This window comes from Camelina sativa, chromosome 3, assembly GCF_030686135.1.
Source record: "Camelina sativa cultivar CO46 ecotype springtype chromosome 3, ASM3068613v1".
In the NCBI taxonomy this organism is placed as follows: Eukaryota; Viridiplantae; Streptophyta; class Magnoliopsida; order Brassicales; family Brassicaceae; genus Camelina; species Camelina sativa.
The window spans coordinates 9,321,765-9,346,178 of record NC_141882.1 but is presented as its reverse complement, the minus strand read 5'-3'; the positions used below and the strand labels follow the sequence as shown (position 1 = coordinate 9,346,178).

Below are 24,414 nucleotides of genomic sequence, written 5' to 3'. Positions count from 1 at the left end.
CTATCCAAACTAGCATTTTAAGTAATTTGTGTAAAATTTACAAATTCCATATTATTTAATTATAGATTTTCAAAATTTTAATGAAATTCACTATTATTGAACTAATAACTTTAAAATCTATCATAAAATACATTGTTATTGAAAACAATTTATGGATTTGATTTTGAAGGATTTAAGAAGATTTTTTTCACTAAAATATTAAATTCAAATCTCATGATTTTACGTGAAATCAGAAAGAATTTTACAATAATTCTACAATAATTCATATCAATTTCACTAAATTCATCAAAATCAGATAAAAATTCATGAACATTCAAAATTACTTAAAATACTAGTTTGAATACACCTAGATTTTTAAGGACCTAATAATCAATAACAAAAGATTTTTTTTAAACAGTAAAATAAATTTTAATGGATCTTGATTTCATTAAAGTTATTATCCAAGAATCCCTTAGAGTTGACTTTATAACTGATACTATAAAACAAAATGGCGAAACAGATGATATAGTACAATCACAAAACCGCATGTGAAATCATATAACTACTAGTACTCTAGTATTAAAAGACTTGTTCATAAAAAATAATCATAAACAATAACTATTGTGGTTCTTATCTACGCATAATTCTTAAGTCACGACGAGATCAAATGACGATAGCAGAGGAAAAAGTTTCACTTCTTGAAGATTTCGTAAGCGACTCTGTTGACCACCGTGGACTTCCCGCCGGCAAGTCTACCACTGGCGGATGGAGATTCGCTTGGTACATTATAGGTGAAGAACAGTTTTGTGACGTGTTTTTTATGTAGTCCAAGCTCTAATATTAAATTCTAATTTTTACAAAAAAAAAATTTTCCTGTAAATGGTTCAGGAGTTGAAGTTGGAGAAAGATTTGCTTACTTTGGGATTTCCTCCAACTTGATTACCTACCTAACTGGACCTCTCGGACAATCCACGGCGACAGCGGCCGTGAACGTGAACACATGGTCAGGAACCGCCTCGATGTTACCTGTTTTAGGAGCTTTCATCGCAGACGCTTATCTCGGTCGTTACCGTACCATTGTTGTCGCTTCCCTCATCTATATACTCGTAACGCTCTCCCCCCTACAACACTTCTTTTTTAATCCTTTTATTAACAAAGCTTCAGAAAAAGTTTCACTAAAGTTTGAGAGGGTTGTTATTACAGGGACTAGGACTATTAACCTTATCGGCTGTCTTAATCCTAATGGGATTATCAGAGAAACGTAGCGATGTTTCTACTAAACCATCTTTTTGGGTGAATATACTTTTCTTTTGTTCTCTGTATTTGGTGGCGATGGGACAAGGCGGACACAAGCCATGTGTTCAAGCTTTTGGAGCGGACCAGTTTGATGTGGAAGATCGAAAAGAGAGAATAAGTAGAGGATCGTTTTTCAATTGGTGGTTTTTGAGTTTATCCGCGGGAATAACTTTGTCCATTATTGTGGTGGTTTACGTTCAAGACAATGTTAACTGGGCGCTTGGGTTTGGGATCCTTTATTTGTTCATGGTTATGGCCCTTGTTCTCTTCTTGCTCGGGAGAAAAACTTACAGGTACCCGAGAGGAGACCGCGAGGAGAAGAAGAACGCTTTTGCGAGAATCGGTAGAGTTTTCGTGGTGGCATTCAAGAATAGGCGACTGAAATTAACGCATTCAGGTCTATTGGAAGATGGTTCATCCGAGACATGTGAAGGACGACTTGAGTAAGTTGCATAAATCCCAAATTTTTTAATATTTTGAGTTTTGGTTTGGTATTATTAATTGAGTTGTAAAATTATGTTATTTTTTTATCAAGGTTCCTAGCAAAAGCGTTGCTACCGGGAGAAAAAGGTGGCGAGCCATGTGATACTAGGGACGTGGAAGATGCGATGGCTTTGGTAAGGCTTATTCCGATATGGATCACATCGGTGGTGAGCATGATTCCTTACGCTCAGTACGCTACTTTCTTCACAAAGCAAGCTGTTACCGTGGACAGAACAATCTTGCCGGGTTTGGAAATCCCTCCTGCTTCTTTTCAGGCGCTTATCGGTTTATCGATTTGCATCTCAGTTCCGACTTATGAGGGTCTTTTCCTTCCGTTAGCTAGACGGATCACCAAAAAGCCTTCTGGGATCACAATGCTACAGAGAATAGGGGCCGGAATGGTGCTCTCTAGTTTAAATATGGTGGTTGCAGCGTTGGTAGAAACGAAACGGCTTGAGATAGCAAAAGAACATGGGCTTCTGGATAGTCCCGGCGCAACCATCCCAATGTCGCTATGGTGGTTCGTTCCTCAGTACTTACTACTCGGGCTGATCGATCTATTCTCACTAGTTGGTACTCAAGAATTCTTCTACGACCAAGTCCCAAAAGAGCTAAGGAGTATTGGTCTCGCGCTTTCTTTGAGTGCGATGGGTCTTGCTAGCTTCTTGAGTGGTTTTCTCATCACTGTGATTAATTGGGCTACAGGAAAAGATGGTGGTGAGAGCTGGTTCAACACTAACCTGAACCGAGCCCATGTCGATTACTTTTATTGGTTGCTCGCCACTTTCACGGCCATTGGCTTCTTTGCGTTTATGTTCTTCTCCAGGCTGTATGTGTATCGCAGACTTCGCAGGATAGATCAAGTCTAAGAATATAAAATTCAAGATGTATCAAAATTCATAACGTGATTAGAAATTATAACTATTTTATTCGATATTATGCAGTTTTAACTGTTAAGCTGAAAACTTTGAAAGTAGGCTAGGACCACAGCTGGATAAGTTATATGATAAAGATAAGACTACATCAAACATTTTAAAAACTATACATTTGCATACGTCATACGTGTATTAGTATTACAAGCTAATCAGTATCTACTAAATCATAAGGATCCCTAAGCAATCAATATTGACTAATCTGATAATCAGTTAATGAGATGATATAATAGTATTCATTGGTATGAATAAAGTGTATTTAAAAATTACACAGAGAGAGAAGGAGAGAGTACCAATACACTCCAATTTAAAGGGCGTTGAGTCTCTTAGATACGTATGACTTTGCAAAATACATGTAGGAGGCTAATCCAATGAAGCTGAGACAAGCGAGTAGCCAGTAGAAGTAATCCAGATGAGCCTGGTTCAGGTTGTTTGCAAACCAACTCACTTGACCAGATTGACTAGTCGCTTTCTCAATGACTGATATCACGAAACTGCTGAGAAAGTTACCAATACCGAATATGCTCAAGTATAGAGCCAAGCCCACACTCCTCAGCTCGCTTGGGACTTGGTCGTAGAAGAACTCTTGAAGACCCACCATTGCAAAAACATCTGAGATACCAAAGAGAACATACTGAGGAACTAACCACCACACACTCATTGGAACCGTAGCGTCTGGGGAGTCGACGAGCCCATAATCCGCAGCAGTTTTAAGCCTTTTCATCTCCACCAGAGCAGCAATTACCATAGCAAGGAAAGAGAGGAATAAGCCTGTGCCGATTCTCTGAAGCATCGTGATTCCGCCTGGTTTATGTGTAAATGATCGTGCAATTGGGATGAGTACGCGATCATAGATGGGGACGAAGATGACTATAGAGAGGCTGATGAAGGACTGGAGGGTAGCCGGAGAGATCTTGTAACTCGGTGTGATTGATCTCTCCATTGTGGCTCCTTGTTTGGTGAAGAAAGTTGGAGACTGCGCAAACACAACCGCATAAACCAAGCAAGTAAACCATATCGGAGCTAACCTAAGCACTGATTTTGCTTCTTCAAGCTCATCTACACTACAAGAACCATTACTTGAGACCAGAGCTTTGTTGAGGAAACTGCAGTTGTGACAAGAACGAAGATGCTAAGTACCATAAGTCCTTTATGTTTTGTAAAAACAACTATGCGGTAACAACAAAATCAAAGGAGACAGAAAGCTGTGTTACCTAAATTGCTGTGACCTTTTGTGAGACACAAGACCAAATCTCTCCTCTGCATCAGCTACAGCTGAAGCTGACACACCCCAGTTCTTCACAGCAGCCACATAAACATTTCCAATCCGTGCAAACGGGCTTTGACCTTCCCTTCGAATGCTGAACCGATAAGCTCTAGTTCCGAGCACGAAAATAATCAAAGCAACAACCATAGCAATGCATGGAATACCAAAGCCTAAGGCCCAACTGAGATTGTCCTGAATGTAATTCAAGACCCATAGAGTTACTAACGTCCCAAAGCACATACCAAAATACCACCAATTAAAGAAAGAAGTCTTTTGTTTGCGCTCTTCAGGATCCTTTTCATCAAACTGATCCGCTCCAAAAGCCTGAACACACGGCTTGTGACCACCTTGTGCTAACGCCACTAGATACAGGGCACTAAAGAACATGATCACTTGGAATCGTGGAGAGCAAGACGAGAGTAGATTATAAGCATTGCAGTCTGAAGGAATCATTGCAGATAAAGTCAGTAAACCAAGCCCCTGTTTGTTTTCAATCAAATCCACTATACAACTTCAGACTCATCTCTAGAGAAGAATGTGAAAGAGACTAAGAGAGAGAGGGAGCTTGGTACCAGGATATAGAGAGCAGAGGCGGCGAGGATTGTACGGAAACGACCTAGAAACGAGTCAGCGATAAAAGCACCAAGGAGAGGAAGCAACGACGCCGTTCCAGACCAAGCGTTGACGTTAGCGGCAGCAGCCGCCGTAGATTGACCCAGTGGTCCAGTCAGATAAGTAATCAGATTCGAAGATATACCGTAGTAAGCGAATCGCTCAGCAACCTCCACACCTACAGTCGAACAAAAAAACCAGAAAATCAAAAAAAAAAATCAGGCGAAGAACACGAAACACTCTAAAGAGCAAGAAATTGGCGGGAATCTCGGGGGGGGGGGGGGGGGAATTTACCGATGATGAATCCGGCGGATCTCCAGCCACCGGAGGAAGATCTGACGGCTGGTTTGCTTCTGTAGTCAACGGATCCGTCGACGGTGGTTACAGCGAGAAGCGGAGTTCCGGCTTCATCAACAGCGCCGGAGATCGCCATTACGGTTAACCGGATTCCTCTCCGATTGAAGAAAGTAAATAAAATATCTTCAAAGAAGTCTTATTGTTAAACACATGGTTGGATATTACTCGCACCAGTGTTTACTGTACTAGTTGGCTCATGTCATGCCACATTTATAATTTGTATTTTTTTTTTATAAAAGGCTATTTTCTTCAATTGCATTGTGTTTAGTTGAGCTTTTGAGACTTGAGAGTTCTATGATTAATTTATTAGTTTGCTTGTACGCATTCCATTTTATGTTTTATTTGCTCTCATCTTGCTTTGGATTGAGAAGTTCTTTTTGGTGGATGTCAACCAATCCATGATAAGATAGTTTAAAGATTAAGGATGAAAAGAAAGAAAAAAAAGAGGAACGAAGTTTGTGATTTGGATTACAAACACAAACAAACATACTGCATGTTGCCAATATAGATGCTATTTACCATTTTCGAGCACCACCCTTTTCTTACTTCAAAATTAAAATTACATTTTTAGAGATGTTGTTATTTTTCTAGTCTTATTTTTCAACTAAAAAAGTGTTGAAAGTCTCCTTAAATCAGTTCCAATAACCTCATTTTTTTTCTACCAATCAAAATTATTTTTCCTCTAATTAGTGTTAAATACGAAATTACCAACCAAAAATTATTCTTCCTCAAATTAGTTGAAGTTGATAGTTCTCATATATTTTCTACCTAATTAGTTTAGTTTGCTTGTACTCCTTCCAAATTACAGTATGTTAATCAACTTTTTGTCTTTTAATATGTTTTGTAATATTTTTTCTAAAAAACAAAAAATGTTTTGTAATACTATACTTTATTTGCTTCCTAACTATTACCTAGTATTTTCATTTTTTTTTTTTTAATTGACATAACTTCTGATTTCACTGATATAGATTTTATCTACGGATTCTAATCTCAATAATTTATAGATGAAACAAGCAAACATAGACTTGTGATACAAAATCAAAAAATTCCACGCAATGGTTGATAATCATTGCTTAAGTTGTACCTGGCCATCAATCATTTGTTAAAGAAAATGTTCAGACATAAGTACTATATAACTAACAATTCTTTATTGGAGAATCAAAAGAAAATCAAAACAGATATAAAGACATATTAAACCGCTAAATCCAATATTTTGTTAGTGGAAGAAAGTTATAATAAGACGGCACCACCAGCAATGACAAACCAACCAAAAACACAGCTCGGCCTTCTTTTGCTTTTGACAAATTCAAAAGCTACCTGAAAGAATATTATTAACAGATAATTCTTGGATCCCACGAGATTGCACTACCTAATTTTCTTAATCTAATACTATTTTCTTTGGTTCTGTATCCATTCAAATACATTTTCAAGCAGTCCATTCAATTTTTTCTCTAACAGTTTAAAAGAACAAAAAACATATTTGTGCAATCTTATTTCCCCTTTACGAGAGTCGATAAATGCCCTATGAGTTGGTCAGTAAAGCTAGTAATTAATTAGTACATAAGAAAATCAATACATATTGAAACAAAACATAAGATAGAATGATTTATATACAAAGGAATGAAGAGGGGTTGAACACAGTTACACAATTTTTAGTTGGTGTGCATTATAAGTTGACCTGCAACATAATATTCATTTTAAGATATTCATTTCAGTTAATAACTTATGAAATGTTTTTATAATCATGTATTGGCCCATATGAGGAGTTGTAACGATGAGGTGTGTGGTGTAGGCCTACATGAATCAGGGTGCTTATTAAATTTAAGTATAGTCCTAATAGTTCTTGTGACAGCTCCAATCTTATGGAATTTCCCTGTTAATGTCAAATTTTAAATCAATATTTAATTTATTAGATAAAATTACGTATTTTTTAAAGATTACAACGCACCAAATATGGGTCCAAAGTTATATATAATATTAATACGAAATCATTTGATACTTTCTTTACGTGCGAAGCAGTCTGTATATGTTTATATGTGTGTCATCCTCTCAATTCATATGGTATTTCGCTTTATAATGCTAAATGAATGAATCGTCGAGTTTTTGTTTTGAAGCGAAATGAATATTAATTAGCAATATAATCATGCGATAATATGCTCCATATATATATATACTCTTACATGTATGTCATCATCTACTTATAATTAAGAGGATGTCTTAATTAGTCGTTGCCATGTAATCCTGTGTTGTAATTGGATTTTTATAAAAGATGATGATTTCATTTTCATGATTTGATTCAGGACTATCTATATTATAAATACAAGCTGCCCGGCCAACTTGTGAAAAAAAACCAACTTGTGAAAAACATTCTAGTACCTTTACTAGAGAACTAAATAAACATGAACAATTTTAATAAACGGGATAAAGCTAGGTTGATATCGTCAAGTTGGTCACCCGTGAATAGGTAGATACATTTTACTAGACATGTATTCTAAAGAGAGTAAAATAAAAACTCTTGCGTGGATGGATGGATACATTGCATTGCATGCATGGTGGATACATAGTTCAGCTTAAACTCCCAAAAAGTTAAAATTCAAATCTTAACGTTCTGATTCGGGGAATTAAATATCTCTTAATTAAACTTGATTTGTTATTTACTTTTTAGGTTGGTAAAACAATTTCGCACAACAACGAGTAAAAATGTCATGTAATCTCATGAATCATGAGTTATTGTGATAACGACAATTTTGTTTTTATTACAAAAATCTCTAATATACATGTCATTATATGACAACATCGTTGAGTAAGAAAATTCTAGTGATATTTATACAATTTTTATTGCGAAAAAATCATCTATTGTTGGAACGATTCAAAAACTCTTTTATTATTTAATTCAAACGTACACTTAGGTGATAGGATAACATGGTGTCATAATTTGAAAAAAAAAAAAAACACTTTAGATAGTTTATTAAAAGCCAGAGTAGCTTTTCAAACACACATATTCCACTTTTTCCCCTCAAACAAACAAATATGAATGGTACTTTTGCCTTTGATTTCGAAGTTGTCTTCATGTAATATGAAAAACATAATAAAACTCTCTTGATATTAAGAAGCACTACCTTATTAATGTGCAGCCTATCAAAAGTTTTATAGTCTAGGGTTTAAACTCGTGCGATTCAAGTTTTGTGAAAAAATGGTAGAAAATACTCAAGATCATGCAAGAGTTAGAAAGAAAAAATCATAAATTTGACTAAATCAAAACGATATAGACATCTTTCCTTATACAAGAAAATAAGTGACACGAATCTAAATTAAAAATGGGAAATATCAAAGAAAAAGTTGTTAATTTAGTTAAAAAAATGTATAAAATTGGGGAATCCAATTTTGAGAAGCAAAAGACGGCCGTTTGGAAGAAAGAGAAATTTAGGGACCCTACTAAAAGAAAAGTATCTTCGAAAATTAGCTGTCCAACAGCTCCGACCAGTCTGTTCTCTTTTGCTCTTCTCACACAACACAACACAACACATAACTCTTCTCCTTCCTCTTCTTTTTTATAAGACCTCTTCCTCTCCTCTCTCTTCTCTCTCAATCCCATCTCTCTCTCTAGTTCTTGTTTCCCTTTTGAACCAAGTCATCATGGCTCAAGAAGAGATACAGAAACCTGCTGCTTCTATTACTGCCTCTGTTCCGGTTAAGGAAGATACTCCTGTGCCGGTTAAGGAGGTTGAGGTACCTGTTACTGCTGACAAAGCTGTGGCTGCGCCTTCTCCCGGATCCATCGTGTTTTCTGAGGATGAGGTTGCTGTGGCGGCGCCGGAACCAGAGGTGGCTGTGGCGGTGAAGGAGGAGGAAGTCGCGACGGGGAAAGAGGCCTTGCAATCGGAATCGTTTAAGGAGGAAGGCTATTTGGCTTCTGAATTGCCGGAAGCTGAGAAGAATGCTTTGGCTGAGTTTAAGGAGATGGTTAGGGAGGCTTTGAACAAGCGTGAATTCACCGCTCCACCACCACCTTCGCCTCAAGCTCCGGCCAAGGAAGAGAAAGCTGATGAGAAGAAAACAGAGGAAACAGAGGAGAAGAAGGAAGAAGTGAAAACAGAGGAAAGGTCTGTTGAGGCTGAAACCAAAACAGAGGAGAAACCTGCTGCTCCGGCCACCGTAGAAACCAAGAAAGAAGAGACATCGGCCGCTCCGGCTCCGATCGTCGCTGAGACCAAGAAGGAAGAAACATCGGCCGCTCCGGCTCCAGTCGCCGCAGAGACCAAGAAAGAAGAGACTAAACCGGCTGCTCCGGTCGTTGCAGAGACAAAGAAGGAAGAGATATCAGCAGCTCCTGCTCCGGTTGAGACCAAACCAGCTGCTCCGGTCACCACAGAGACCAAAGAGGAAGAGAAAGTCATTCCGGTAGAAACCACACCGGCTGCTCCGGTCACCACAGAGACCAAGGAGGAGGAGAAAGTCGCCCCGGTAGAGACCGAACCAGCTGCTCCAGTCGTCGATGAGGTCAAGAAAGAAGAGAAAGCAACCGCCTCTGTTCCGGTCACCAAGGCCGTCTCAAGATTTATTAAAGATATATTTGTCTCCGTCACCACCTCTGCCGAGAAAAAGAAGGAAGAAGAGAAACCAGCAGTAGTAACGATCGAGAAGGCTTTCGCAGCTGATCAAGAAGAAGGAACTAAACCCGTTGAAGCAACCGAAGAATCCATAGTCTCAATCACTCTTCCAGAGACAGCTGCCTACGTAGAGCCAGAAGAAGTCTCAATCTGGGGAATCCCACTTCTCGAGGACGAGAGATCCGACGTGATCCTCCTCAAGTTCCTCAGAGCACGTGACTTCAAGGTCAAAGAAGCCTTCACGATGCTTAAAAACACTGTCCAGTGGCGCAAAGAGAACAACATCGACGACCTTGTGTCGGAAGATCTCGAAGGAAGCGAGTTCGAGAAGTTGGTGTTCACTCACGGTGTCGACAAACAAGGACACGTCGTGATATACAGCTCGTACGGTGAGTTTCAGAACAAGGAGATTTTCTCAGACAAAGAGAAGCTTAGCAAGTTTCTGAAATGGAGGATTCAGTTCCAGGAGAAGTGTGTGAGGTCCCTTGACTTTAGCCCTGAGGCTAAGTCAACGTTTGTGTTCGTCAGTGACTTCAGGAACGCTCCTGGACTCGGTAAGAGAGCGTTGTGGCAGTTCATTAGACGTGCGGTTAAGCAATTTGAAGACAACTACCCAGAGTTTGTTGCCAGAGAGGTAAAAGAAACTTAATATTTTGATTATTACTACAATATAAGCATTTAAACTTCAATCTTTTATATTAGTTGTGTGGTTATTTTTTCAGCTGTTCATTAATGTTCCATGGTGGTACATTCCTTACTACAAAACATTCGGAACCATCATCACTTCCCCAAGGACAAGGAGCAAGATGGTCCTTTCTGGTCCATCCAAATCCGCTGAGACCATTTTCAAGTAATTTTTAAAGTTCATAGAAATTGTGTACTATATGATACGTAACATCACATTTCATTGTTTCTATTCATGCATATAGAATCTTATATCCTCTGTTTTTGGATGAATCAGATACGTAGCTCCTGAAGTAGTCCCGGTTAAGTATGGTGGACTGAGCAAAGAGAGCCCATTCGCTGTCGAAGATGGAGTCACCGAGGCCGTCGTTAAATCCACATCTAATTATACCATTGATTTTCCTGCTACCGAGGTATATATTGTTTTTTCTTTTCTGTTTTTTGCATTTTAATTAACGTAAACGCTAAAACTAACGTTAATTTGAAACAATATAAGAGACTTAATGATGATTAATTATGTGGATTGTGTTGCTACGTAGGGTTCTACACTGTCATGGGAACTTAGGGTTTTGGGTGCGGACGTGAGCTACGGAGCTCAATTTGAGCCAAGCAACGAGACAAGCTACACCGTGATCGTCTCTAAGAACCGGAAGATCGGTTTAACTGATGAACCTGTGATTACCGATTCTTTCAAGGCAAGTGAACCGGGAAAGGTCGTGATCACGATTGACAACCAGACATCTAAGAAGAAGAAGGTGCTCTACAGGTTCAAAACCCAAGCATAAGATTATGTGTCTGATCTTTGAACGAAGAAAAAAACAAAAGATGGTTGGGAATTTTAATTAATTTAATTTAGTACGTTTATTTATTTTATGTATTTTTTTTTAAACCTCAAAAGGGGATTGTGTTTTGTCTATGGTTTTGATTTTGTTTTGGTGATGGGATTTTTTTTTCTTTGTTGATGATTCTTATATATACAAATGTTTGTGTGCAAACCTGTGATTACAATTCAAAAAAATATTTGCTACGTTACTTGACAATTTGTGTAAATTTGAACTTATATTTGTCCTTTTTTTTCTTTCTAATTCAAAAATCCATTCCTAATAAGTTGATTACGCGAATTAAGTGCTTCCGATCATTTATTCTTAAAGCCCTATCTTCGTCCACGTTAGATTCCTTTGTTCTGGTTGTGTCACGTCTTGTTCTTACCTGACGTATCCCATCCCATGTTCCTTTCGGACCGTTCCGTGCTCGTCTAGCAATTAGTTAAAGCAGTTACAACATTATAACATGATTTAAACTATGAAAAAGATAACGGTAAAAAACAAAACTAAGGACAAAAATATCACACTTTGTCTTCTAACCACACTTCAAACTATTTTTTGCCGGACCACTGTTCTTTGTTATAACACTATTCACGTAAAAGTCAATTGGTTTTGACATTATCAAAATCGAGTATGCTTCATTGACGACATCAAAAAGAAAAAGGTCTGCAATTCGACCACCATTTCATCCACCGCTCGGATCTCCAATGATTTTGTTCCTCTCAAATACATAAATCTATATCTACAGTATCCGCACAAGATTTGAGGTTAAAGATGGATAGTCTTTTTCTATTTTTTTTGGAGTCACGAGCTCACGATGGATTTACATTTTATCGGCTAACAGAATGTTTCTCCAGAATCAATCAATGGTTACGTTGGTATGAATGTTACAGATATGATATACTTTAGTTGAAATGAACATCTTGATAAAATCCTTTAGGTATTCAACAATATTTGAACGTTTCATGTATCCAGCTTTCTGGTTAGAGATTTTGATCTGGCTATTGGGTTAGTCTCACTTCGCCACAAAATGCCAAACAATTAAATGGAAACAGTATTAAAAAATCAGGATCTTATTATGTCGAAAGCTGAGATCCAACAAACACACAGTATCCAAAGAAAAAAGCCTGCCTAAAGTTACACAAAAGAACTTGTAATTATCACATGTATACAATTTGGGTGTATACGGTATATTAAGAACTGGAGTGTGACCATGAGTCCATGATAATACCCTACTGCATAGGTAGGGGACATCCGGACATGCATGGACCAAAAACAATAAAACAACAAACGAACCATTACTATGAGTCTATGACCATGAGATAAGAATGCCACACATTAAATTCTTTTTATTCTTTTTCTCCAACAAACGAACCAGTGAAGTTATCCTAATATCTAAATTATTCAAGACAGCTTGAAATTTTCTACCAATATTTTTAAACTAAAATTCGATTAAACTTTAGTCTATTTTTCAGTATCCGGATTATCCAAAAAGATTCTTTCTAAAGTACACAGTACACACTATCGCTTGCGTTAAAAGCAAAAGTATATAGGCCCAACATAGCACATTCATTGGCCCATTAATCGGCCCAAGATTCTTCGCCTGCACAGTCAGAAATATTCAGAAACAAACCCTTTCAGATCGAAAGAAGCGAATTGTGGAAGAACACAAAGCAGGAAAATTTCGGAGAATCAAATCGGAAAGGTAGAGGAAGAAACGAGTCGGAAAAAATGGAAAACAAGAGTAACAACACCGATTCAGATGTCAACGCCAAATGGGACGCATGTATCGATCTCACTGCTCGTCGTTTCGTCTACTCTTCCCTCGGCGGCGCTTTCGCTGGTCTTCTCTTCTTCAGTTCGGTGGTTTTTTTTTCAATTTCCCCCCACTCTCATTCTTATGATTCACATAATTTGTGGGTGACTCTGATTAGGGTTCTAGTAGATAAAATCGAAATTTCACGATCAAATAGGGTTTTTGAGTGTTTGTTCCGATTCAGATAGTTTCTGGTTCTGTTTTGATGATTAATTTGTATTGCGTTGTGGTCTCTAGGGAGTCCGGTTACAAGATGGGCATCGATTGCGTTTGGTGCTGGAATTGGTATTGGCTCTGCATACACAGATTGTTCTCGTGTTTTTGACGCATCGTCTTCAACTTCAGCCACTCTATTAGCTCCCAGGAGTTCAACAGAGGCTCCTGTACCTCAGGTTAGTTTGAATTCATTTTTATTAGGTACCCAAGTACTTAGTTTTTTTTTTTGTGTTGGATGATTTTGAGACAAACATTTTGGGAAGTTAGAATTGATAGGTGAAATAAGATGGTTTCATATTATTTAGCTTGAAGATGTGTGTTTTGAGATTTACATATGGTTACAGATTCGTGAGACAAGTGCACCTTTTTAGTCTTTAGAACTCAAATAGTTTCACATTCCACTGTTGGAAATGACGCGACTAGACTAGGTTTTGGAAATTAATGATTAGGAGAATGTAACATTACTTCATCCCTATCATAATTACTAGGTTTTAGAGGTGAAAACATCTTATGCCAATGTGTATGCATTTTGTAAAAAGCATGCTATTAAGTAAAAGCACACAATTTGGTGACTAATCCGGTCATTTTTATAGTCTTCTAAATCCTTACAAGGTAGAATCATTTAGTTGAGTGTTTGATACAAGAGTTGTCTTGTTGATTTTACAGGCAGCAGAAGAGTAAAGACATCGAGTAAGCTCAAGGTAAAAAAAAAAAACCCAAAACATTGTTAGGGTTTTACGAAATGGTCGTTGATCTTGCAAGACAAGGCTTTTGAGATATATGCCATTGTTAAAAAACCTTTTACTTCTCAGTGAGTTTTGTACACTGATGTCAAAAATGTTATTGACCACTCATTTTCTTTCTCATTGGAAAAAAGTTATTATGTTCTTCCCTTACAAGAGTAATAATAATTCCTCCGGTTTGATTTTGTTTGCCTCTGCTGTTCCTTTAATTTAGACTTCTTGCTTCAGATTGAGAGAGACTCATATGATATCAGTTGATAAATAGTGGATAAGTAACATATGTCAACCAAATAAGGGTATACAAACTGATATCAATCTACTAAGTTACGGATTTAAGGATCGAAGATATGTTTTTTATAGCTTAAGCGACTCATATATTATTAAACTTACAATATTAGAAAGGGTTTGACCACAAAAAAAAAGGAAAAAACAATATTAGAAGGGTTTGAACGGCTCGGATTGGGTCTCTCCAGCTCGCTGCTTGGCTTAATCTATTGTCACGTGTATCCGATGACTTTTTTTCTATTTTCTTAATACTTAACTGCTACGGAAAAAGTTAAGGGAGATTATAGAGCCGACGAAGAACAAAGACGCGGCGACGAGAGAGTAATAGGAGAAGAAGAAGAAGAAGTAATATGAATGCGCCTCCGGAGAACGAAGTTTGTTCGATATGCCATGGCCACTTCATCGCTCCTTGTCAAGCCAATTGCTCCCACTGGTTCTGCGGTACGATCTCTTTGTTCTTTTACTTTTCGTTTTCTCCTTCTCTCGAATCGTTTTTGGAATCGGTCGTAGTTAGGTGCAGTAGTTAATCCCAGAATTCGAGTGTAGCATCTCGATTCAATCTCCTCCTGAATCTTCGTTAGTCGCTTTTATGAGATCAGAGTTGTGCCGATCTCAATTTCGTTTTTCCCTGAAGCTAGTTCGGTTATATTGGAATATTTTTGTCTTTGAACTTGTAAAATTCACGATTGAGAGTTGTTTTACTGCTAAATTCACTCTCTGTACACTCTTTTTAACGGCTTAATTATGTTTAGAATTGGTTTTAGTTAAGAGAAAGCTTCATGTCTCATTCTTCTATCTTTGCTTAGGCCTAACATATGATTTTTTTTTTATTTTATTTTGGTTCTGAGTTTGTTAGCTAACCTTAGTGAGATTATGTCTTGTTTAATTGCTGGTTATGTAATTTCAGCGCAGCTCGTGATATATTAACTCTATTCAGTCATTGTAGGAAACTGCATTATGCTTGTTTGGAGGCATGGATCTACATTACGGCCATGCAAATGTCCCTTGTGTCGTCGTCCGATTAGCTTGTTAGTTCCTTCTGAGGAAACAGTGAGAGTTCGGAATGATGCTACAGTTTCCGATGTTCTTCACGATGTTGAAACATACAACCGAGTCTTTGGTGGACAGTCAAGTAGTCTTGTTCAGGTACGCGTTTCGTCTTTTCTCCAGTCTCGGGGATGAAAAATCAGATTATAACTCACCAGAGCTAAGTTTGGGGATAAGTATAGTCGTTTTTGAGGGATATGTGTTCTTATAGCTTTGTTATTTCGACCAGTAGAGGAATTTTTGCAATTGAAGGATTGACACTAGACTGTGGGGGTTCTGGTTTTATGTTGAGCTTATTCTTTTCCTTAACTTTTTGGTAGTTGGTTTTTAGTTTCTTCATCTTGTTATTGCTTTGTGCTACATAACATTCCTTGTAGCTCATAAGTTTGACGACAAGTAAGTGTGGAGTTTACTGAAGCCTTTTTCTCACATAAAAACTTATCTATATTTTGCAGAGGATGCAAGATCTTCCCTTCTTACTCCGAAGGTTGTTGCGAGAAATTATGGATCCACGAAGAACGCTTCCATTCGTCATCAGAGCTCGTGTTTATATTGCGGTTAGTTAAACACATTCATTACTCTTGGAACCTGGATAAGTTTATTTATCTCTTATAAGTAAATCTGCTACAAAAAATTTCACATCTGAGCTAAAGAATGTTTTGACTAACGCAAGTTCACCACATTTGATTTGATATAGATGATACTAAGTGCGATTTACATAATCAGTCCAATCGATATCATTCCTGAAGGTGATTCCTTATTTTATCTCTTGACTATATATATTCATACAATACACTCTTTTCTTCTGTCAACTAACATTACTTTACCAATTCTTTGTATCTTTTTCTTGTCAGGAGTATTGGGGGTTATCGGTTTACTAGATGATCTACTGATAGCCCTGATTTTCTTCCTCTATGTTGCTGCTCTTTACCGATCTGTTCTCTATTTCCGTCATGGTGGTTCATGAGTCGCTTTGAAGTTTTCACATCATGAATCATCATAGTTGAACAACTAAGTGACTTGGTTACTTGTTTGGACCTTGCTTTCTTTTATTCATGGTTTTGACTTTTGACTGTTAGACTTAAGGTAACTTGATTTTGATGGGTAAACAAAGACGTTTCTTTATTGGGTGAAGCAATTGAAATTTCTCGAACACTAGAAGAAACTAAAAGAAATTTTGTACAGATTTTATTCTTCTCATATTTCCTAATGAACCCAATAGTATCAAATCGTTTAGGCAGGGCTTGCATCGCCGGATCGAAGGTAGGAACGTTCACCAACATTGTTCTTCCCAGTAAATAACCGATCCATCGGTGACCTTATTGCTAGAAGCAAACCTTTTGATGCACCAGCACGCACCTGATCACCGTCCATAATCCCATCCGGGGACCGGATCAAACCGGTATGGTACGGAGGAGTTATAGAAAACGGTCTTCGGTCGAACCGTCTGTCTTGATCGAACCGTTCGAAGTAGAAATAGTTTCGTTCAGTCCATAGGCTTCCGGTTCTGAACCCTCTAACCGAACTCCTTGCTTGAGGTAAGGCCACTTGGTCTTTTGACCCATGGTTTCCTAGGTTCGAGTTCACCAGCTGATTGTGTATATCTTGGGGTAACCTTAGCGTGAAGCGGTCTAGATTCTCCTCTGGTTGACCAGGAGAAATGGGCGGGCTAAACAATCCTGCTAGTTTCCAACCTGTAGACATGGACTTACGTGGCATGCTTTGGTTACCTGTCCAAGCCATCGAGTCAATCAACCGCTCGTCCGGTGAAGCCAAAACCTTTCTCCGAGTCCGACTATCATCAACCGGCATTTTGGGAGAGCTCTGACCGGTTTCTCTTGCAAAACCGGGTATCTCGAAAGAAACAGACTCACCCGGCAGAGAGGACACGTGGTTTGAGAACGGAGCCAAGCATCAATGCAACCAGGATGAAACACGTGGCAACACTGAGGTATCAAACGCAGCGTTTCGTCGTCCTCGAACTCGTTGAGGCAAACGGGACACTCCAACGCTTCTTTGCCGATCCTCAGCGTCTTCACGGTGGAGTAACGAAACGTCGGAAACGTTTCTATGACAGACGCGTCGAGGTCACGCGCTGTCGTCAGCCTCACGTTAAGCCAGTTTCCTGGCTCGCCACCGTCGTTTATCCCTAGAGCTCTTTCGAGACACCTCCTCATGTAGACGGAGATACATCCAAGTGCGAAGAAAACACTAACGAGTACGATCATGACTATAGCCATGGTTGGACTGAACTTTGCCCTGTCGTCGTCATTATCAAACTCGTTGGTTTGAGCCGCGCCGAGCTGTAACAGTACTAGTAGCATGAAACAAGAGTAGAAGAAGCTTAAACGTGACATGACCACCATCGATGGTTGCAAATGGTTTAACAATCTGACGGTGTGGAGGTAAGTAATTGTATGTACTTCCCGGTTTCATGAGGACCAAAGCTTTGCCGATGAAAGAGCTTTATAAAAACAAAAGCCTCGTCATTTTGTTCTTTTTGTCTTTACTTCGCATTCGAAACAAAACAAAAACAAAAAAAGGTGATGGTAAGATCATAGGAGATGATATTATAAGAACGTGTGATACATTAATTTAGGGGCGGTTTGCTTTGCCTAATGAACATGATGGTTGACTTTTCAGATCTCACAAAAGGCACTACTATTGAACAAATTATATTTTATGGACCAAGCAAATCTGTTATGAATATAATCCAAAAGTGATTGTTGTGATGGTTTGGTACTTTATTTTACGGTTTTTTTCTTATGATGTGTAACTCGATTTAAAATGATACAAAACGGAGAAATCAACCGGTTTTGGGAGGAAGTGGTACTGTCACTTGCAAATATTAATTCCCAAGTTTGAAAGAGTCTTACAGTTAGATCATTGAGGGTTTTTTATATATATTGGCACTTTATGTATACTAAAGAAAGATTTGTTGATCCAAAAGCTTTACATATCTTGTCGTAAAAATGACTAAAACCAATACGAGATCAAACTTATCTCTTACGAGTCAACTTCGACAGAGATTAGTATTTAAGAAAAGAAAAAAAGAGCTTGATGTGGTCTTAACATATTAGGTCAACGCAATTATACAATGATAGTGTCGTAAATGTGATTTATGAATACAGCAGTTGGTGATATACTTGCATCATCATGATAATCCCATGTTGTGATCACGTCGTTCTCCAACTAGCTAGTTATTGTTTTTTTTTTTTTTTTTTTGGTGTGGAATCAGTTTAAATAATCATAATCATTTATATATCTGATCACTTTGGTGCGGATTAATTAGTGGAGATGTGTATATCATATGATGCGATGACTTAAACGACGGCCCGATATAAGTAATATACTATTAGTTTTGGATAAAGGATAATGTGAGGTGATTCAACTTTCCCTTTCATTGGGACGATTTTCAACTTTAGAAATAAGACCTGAAAAGAAAATTAATACTCCTACTACAGTATTTCTTTTTTTGAACAACCACTCCTACTACAGTATATCATTTATATTTTGTCAACAAATGCAATTATAAAAAATTAAGCGAATAAGTTAATTAATTTCCTGAGCTACTACTGCTAATTAACTCATCACATAAGTGCTTAATTACAAACAAAAAATGACAGATATTTTAAACCCTAAGGTTTCGCTTGTCCGTATAATATGCGATTTTATACACACCGCTACAATTGTCTTACTGATCGAAAATTTAATGCTCTAACAATTTCCGAAAAAGACATAAATAATATGTAAGCCTCATGAATCTTATCATCTTGAAACTTATCTCGAAAGCTTTCAAATATGGTTCTGTATTATTATTTATTATAGTATGTATGTTTTTTTAAAACAAATTATCAGATGAGGTTATTTGATAAAACGAATAAACCAAATATATTGATATATTTGTGGAGAACACATAATACTTCTAGAACTGAGTTTTGTTTTGTTCGGATATCAACTTATAGTTTATAATATATTTTTTGAATAAATAGTTTGTAATATTAGGAAGAAAAATATGTATAGTATTAAGAGAAATATTTATGATGCTTGTTTGTTTCGATATTTGAACTAAATCTAAGTATATCTCGTAGAGTTTTGTCTCTCCATCCAAACTCTTCAGAAAATATTTGGATTTTTCTCATTTTTTTGTCAGCATGTATTAATTATAAAACTTAGCCATTAAGAAGATTTCTATTTTCAAGGGCTAGGTTGTTCGGGTACAATTTTGAGAAATTCATTTAAATACCACTAAATTTTTTTTCCAAAAATACCATATTTTAGTTTTTTTTTTCCAAAAATACCACAAAAGTCTTTTTTTTTTCAAAATTAACACAAACACAAAAAATTAATTTTTAAGGATGAAGAATTATTTTTTTTAGGTTTGGGTGGACACATTTAGTTTTAGGATATACTTTTTAGGGATAGGGTTTAGTATTTAGAATTTAGAAATTAGGTTTTAGTATTAGAACTTTAGTTCAGTTATGTGGTGTTTTTGGAAAAAAAAATACATTTTAGTGGTATTTTTGGAGAAAAAAAAAATAAATTGTGCTATTTTTTGGAATAAAAACCTATTTTAGTGATATTTATGACACTTTCCCTACAATTTTTGGTATGAAATCTTATGGTATCACTTATATATATTCTAGAAAATAACTCATTAAAAAGAAACTAAGGGGGGTGTATTCAAACCATGATTTTGGAAAATTTGATGGGATTTAGTAAATTTAGAATTTTGATAAATTTTAGGGAAATTCATATGATTTCTGTAAAATTCTTTCAAATCCCACCTAAAACCATGAGATTTGGATTTCCGTATTTTTAACTAAACAAATCCTCCAGAATCCTAAAAATTATTAAAATCCTAATCCACAAAACTGTTTTGAATAAAAGTGGATTTTAAAGTAGATTGTTAAATCATCAGTTCAATAACAGTGGATTTGAATGGATTTTAAAGTAGATTTTTAAATCATCAGTTCAATAACAATGGATTTTAATAGACTTTTTAAAATTCATGATTGAATAACATAGAATTTGTAAATTTCACAGAAATCACTTAAAATGCCAAGTTGAATACACCCCCCTAAACATTCGCCATAAAAAACGATCAAAATCATCGGGTATAATATTTTTGAAAACTTTCTAACACTAAAATTTCAGAAGTATATTTAAGCACTTTTGAAAACGACTGAACATAACATACTATTTATGACAATTTTGAGATCATCATATACGTTTTGCTTTTTTTCTTAAGAGATAATAATTTTGTTCGTATGTGCAGATTGCAGATATGGATCTTAGTCTCTCACCACTTTCAAGTAAGAATCCTTTCACTTATGGTAGTGATCATTCCCGCCTTTGTTTGTAATGTGATTTCTGGTTTGATCCGTTTTATGAACAGAACCTCCTCATATAAGGAATTGGTTTCCAAGCTATGTTTCTGAATTGCAAACAAGCGATGAAGTTGGTTTGTCTCCTCTGGGCAACTGTGAATCGACACAAGATACAGACTTCCCATTACATATTTCAAAGGTATAGCTTCAATCTTTCACCACCAATTTCATGAGGGTTTTTAAACTAATGACATATTCAGTAAATATCTTTATCATTCATTTGCTCAGGTTAAAGATAGATATCAGCGGTATAAGGCAAATGCAGGTTAGAAATTTATAGTTTGTAATGCTGCATGCTTAAAAAAAAGAAAAAAAAAATGACATTCTTTTGATCAAGTCAGATGACTAAAACATGTTCTTTCTTGTTCTTAAAGATCAGATGGATTTCGGTGATGACACTCAATTGGACGAAGACAAAATATGCAGTACTTCTCTAGAAACTATGAGGAAGGAAGAGACTGCACAAAGAAGCAGCGATAGTGAAGTCATTGCCTTAAGGAACAGGGTGAAATATCTAGAAACGGTTGTGGAATATTTGCATCAACATTTCATTCGTTTAGTTGCTAACAATGGCAAGAAAAAAGTGTAATGATATAAGTTTATAAGTATTTTCATATTTTATGTAATGACTGATGTAATATTATGTAATTGGTGATGACACTTATGATGTTAGATTATCACTGATATAAATTTATAAGTATTTTCATATTTTTTGTAATGACTTATGTAATATTATGTAATTGGATGTGTTTTTAACATGATAGATTATCAATGACATTTTTCCCTTCACCTGTCTGGTTATTTTATTAAAATGCTTTAAGCGTTTCAAACATCTACATGTTTATATGCAGGCGCCACTACATCACTACCAATAACGACAAAGACCATCTTGCTTACTACACGAGAAGGATGTCTATTTATTACTGTTTTTTCCTTAGCTTTTTGTTACACTTTTATTAACTACATTTTGTGACGACGTCGGTTGTGTTTACATTAGCTACAACAACGATCGCCACAAATTTTGTAAGAAATTTGCAACAAAAACCTTTCGTCACCATTCATTACTATATACCTACGATTAGCTACATGTTTGCTACAAAATCTTCAACCTCAAACTTTGTCACTAATTTGTAACCGACAGTGGATATATTTTGCTACTACTCAATTCGTACTAATCTCCTATGGCTATATGACCGAGTTTTACTAGTGCAAAACGTTGGAAAGTAACCAATCATATATCTAAAAAAAAAAATTAAAGTAGATTCAAAATTTAATAGTTTCTGCATAAACGAAAGCGTCAGCATATAAAAAAAACTCAATCATTTATCTAAAAAAAATTAAAGTACGAGCAAATTCAAAAAAAAATAATACTCTGCGAATAAACGAAATCGTCAGCATATAAAAAAAGACCAATCATCTACCTAAAAATTTAAAAAGAGTAGGAACGGATTCAAATTTAATAGTCTCCGCATAAACGAACACGTCAACATGTCATAAAATCAATTATCTATGACACAAAAATTTTAATAGGTTAGAAATGGATTCAAATTTAATAGTTCCGCGTTAGAAAACCATTGATATAGAGCCACATATTCTGATCTCGTTAGCTAATTGTTTTATGTTGAACAAAATATACTGCCAACAGTTAGGTTATTGGCCATGTATTTGGTCCAATTTACAGAATCTACATCTACCATATTTGGTTGAATGTGGTTCTTTTTCTCCTACAAGATAGAAAATACAAATGATCATATATAAACGGGACACATTTAAGTTATCCCAGAAAAAAGTTATTTATAACATTATTTTGTTAGGCATGAGACTAGGTGTATTTAGGACATGTTTTTGTTGTTAATTCTGTAACTAAAATATATTTAAAAGAAAAATATGAAAAATTTGGTCAATTGATTAAAATTTGTTCAGTCTATGTATAGGTATGCAAATCGACTTGAAAGTTTGATAATTATTGTATATGTATTGTATGGTTACCGTTCAAATCTGGCTTTTCTCATTCTATATTGCTTGTTTCACTTGTGGTTCTAAAATGTTAACTCGTTCTGTTTGTTTTGTTTGCTCCATTTGTTGCTTATGTTTCACACCAAAAAGAATTTGATCAAAAGATAAACATCTTTTGAAAAATGATTCCAGTCGAGTAAAGGAAGAAGTGAGGAAGGAAACTATAATCCAATTTGACGGCTTTGCCGCTTTAGAAACATTAGAAGACCAAATAGCTAAGAAATATTTATCTCCAAATAAGCCCAATAATTTAATGCGGGCCTTAGTTACGCTACCTTACTAATCATGTGGATTATTAAACTGGCGAATGAAATTTTCAAGGCAAAAGAAATATATGTGAAAGCAAATTATGACCATGAATAGATGCTATTTTAAAATTCAGTTTTTTGTATATTGTTTTTAAAATCCACATATATGTCATATTTACCGACAAAAAAAAACATATATATCGTATTTATGACTGTGCACCAATTTTAAAGAAATCGTAATTTTAAAATATATGATTCGAAATCCATCAAAATTCATACCGAGAAACTTTGTATCCAAAATCTATATTCACAAAAAAAAATTCAATATATTCATAAATATTTTAACTAGTAAAGTACATTGAAAATATTAAAAAAATTACAAACACTAAATTTACCTAAAACAAAAAAAAAAATACAGATACAAAATTCACATAAAGAATTTGATTTTATTTAGAAATATAAAATTATAATAGGAGATGCATTTTTAATATTTTCTAAGAAATAAAAAAGACAAAATAATAAAATTAAAAACATATGGGACTTGAAATCTGCTGAAGAGGTGATCATATCATACATGGAATCTAACATGCTAAACTTTCATTTCTATTATTTGGAGTACATATGAACATTGGCCCGATTGACCAATTTAAAGGATAGTTCAAAGTAATGAACTACAAAAGACTAGCTTTAGATATTTTTTTCCAGAAACTGATATCGCTTTATAATAATAGCACACATAGTCATATATAATTGAACTCTTCTTTTTATATGCACAAAAAAGTAACTGAACTGTAATATAGAGTTATTGGATGCTGTTCAGCTATAGAAATTGAACCCTACAAATCTAGTTGCATAGTTAAAGATGTGCCATTTCCTTTGTTTTGTTTCTAATAAAATGATGTATCATTCCGATAAAAAAAAATGTATATATAGAGTGAGGATGTGTATAGTGTTGAAAGCCTAGCTATTTGAATAGAATAAATAGAATTCAATCATTCACTACTTGACCCAATCTCGTACTTTGTTTTGTATAAGAGGCACGTAAGATTGATCCTACGCATTTGTTTTTCAATGAGACAGCTAAGCTATTTTTGACAAATTAACTTCATCACTTGATTTATTATTTTCCATTGTGTATATAAACCACCGGAATAGACCAGTTGAGTTATATCACATCACAACATCTCTATGACAATGTAAAAAAAAAAAAAAACAAGAAAGCACTAAACTTATATATAAATGTTGTTCATGTGGATGAAAAATAAATATATAAATGTTTATTTTCTGACATAATACTTAAGTTTGAGAAGTTGAATAATGTGCTTCAAACTTTGATTGTGATTTCGCTTTGAAATTTGGCTGAACAACCTATTGAATTATGTGTTTGAAACTTTAAATGTGATTATTTTTTGGTCAGCTCTCGAATGTGATTAATATACCATATATAGTTATATTTAATTTAAATAATATCAAGATATATTATTCTCCCAGGCCCGAGTATTGAAACGTCTACTTTGAACTTTCCCTCCGACGTCGGCAAGGTCTCTGATTGTCGGCGTCGAGAACTTAAATCTTCCGCTTGTTTTCTTCTTCTATTGTGCTTTCTTTT

The 24,414-nt window shown here is 35.7% G+C and overlaps 5 protein-coding genes and 1 pseudogene across 9 annotated transcripts; 4 read left to right on the top strand and 2 right to left on the bottom strand.

Moving 5' to 3' along the window:
- Positions 1-404: 404 nt before the first annotated feature.
- Positions 405-5,402, bottom strand: LOC104776377 (protein NRT1/ PTR FAMILY 5.10). Of its 4 annotated transcripts, none has more exons than XM_087501397.1 (5): positions 4,864-5,222; positions 4,530-4,747; positions 3,905-4,397; positions 2,984-3,796; positions 405-2,623 (listed from the first exon to the last, which is right to left on the bottom strand). In XM_087501397.1, the coding sequence occupies exons 3-4, from the start codon at positions 4,342-4,344 to the stop codon at positions 2,998-3,000; spliced, it is 1,239 nt and encodes a 412-aa protein (XP_087357523.1). In that variant the 5' UTR covers positions 4,345-4,397; positions 4,530-4,747; positions 4,864-5,222; the 3' UTR covers positions 405-2,623; positions 2,984-2,997. The 4 variants fall into 4 exon arrangements, with proteins under 4 accessions (XP_087357523.1, XP_010498728.1, XP_010498729.1 ...); XM_010500426.3 differs by having other exon boundaries at positions 458-2,623; positions 3,905-4,437; positions 4,864-5,402; XM_010500427.3 differs by lacking the exon at positions 405-2,623 and having other exon boundaries at positions 2,908-3,796; positions 3,905-4,437; positions 4,864-5,276.
- Positions 518-2,694, top strand: LOC104776376 (protein NRT1/ PTR FAMILY 5.16). Its single transcript, XM_010500425.2, has 4 exons — positions 518-770; positions 868-1,085; positions 1,183-1,718; positions 1,811-2,694. Exons 1-4 carry the CDS (start codon positions 647-649, stop codon positions 2,625-2,627), a joined length of 1,695 nt encoding a protein of 564 aa, XP_010498727.1. The 5' UTR covers positions 518-646; the 3' UTR covers positions 2,628-2,694.
- Positions 5,403-7,864: 2,462 nt separating the features above from the next.
- Positions 7,865-14,005, top strand: LOC104776374 (MICOS complex subunit MIC10). Its single transcript, XM_010500422.3, has 4 exons — positions 7,865-7,889; positions 12,609-12,902; positions 13,098-13,252; positions 13,743-14,005. Exons 2-4 carry the CDS (start codon positions 12,776-12,778, stop codon positions 13,755-13,757), a joined length of 297 nt encoding a protein of 98 aa, XP_010498724.1. The 5' UTR covers positions 7,865-7,889; positions 12,609-12,775; the 3' UTR covers positions 13,758-14,005.
- Positions 8,357-11,215, top strand: LOC104776375 (patellin-2). Its single transcript, XM_010500423.2, has 4 exons — positions 8,357-10,170; positions 10,259-10,386; positions 10,498-10,633; positions 10,760-11,215. Exons 1-4 carry the CDS (start codon positions 8,563-8,565, stop codon positions 11,003-11,005), a joined length of 2,118 nt encoding a protein of 705 aa, XP_010498725.1. The 5' UTR covers positions 8,357-8,562; the 3' UTR covers positions 11,006-11,215.
- Positions 14,006-14,226: 221 nt separating the features above from the next.
- On the top strand, positions 14,227-16,335 carry LOC104776373 (uncharacterized). Of its 2 annotated transcripts, none has more exons than XM_010500421.3 (5): positions 14,227-14,545; positions 15,051-15,250; positions 15,607-15,708; positions 15,849-15,900; positions 16,006-16,335. In XM_010500421.3, the coding sequence occupies exons 1-5, from the start codon at positions 14,455-14,457 to the stop codon at positions 16,116-16,118; spliced, it is 558 nt and encodes a 185-aa protein (XP_010498723.1). In that variant the 5' UTR covers positions 14,227-14,454; the 3' UTR covers positions 16,119-16,335. The 2 variants fall into 2 exon arrangements, with proteins under 2 accessions (XP_010498723.1, XP_010498722.1); XM_010500420.3 differs by having other exon boundaries at positions 15,042-15,250.
- Positions 16,247-17,658, bottom strand: LOC104776372 (E3 ubiquitin-protein ligase ATL15 pseudogene; annotated as a pseudogene).
- Between the last annotated feature and the right edge of the window lie 6,756 nt (positions 17,659-24,414).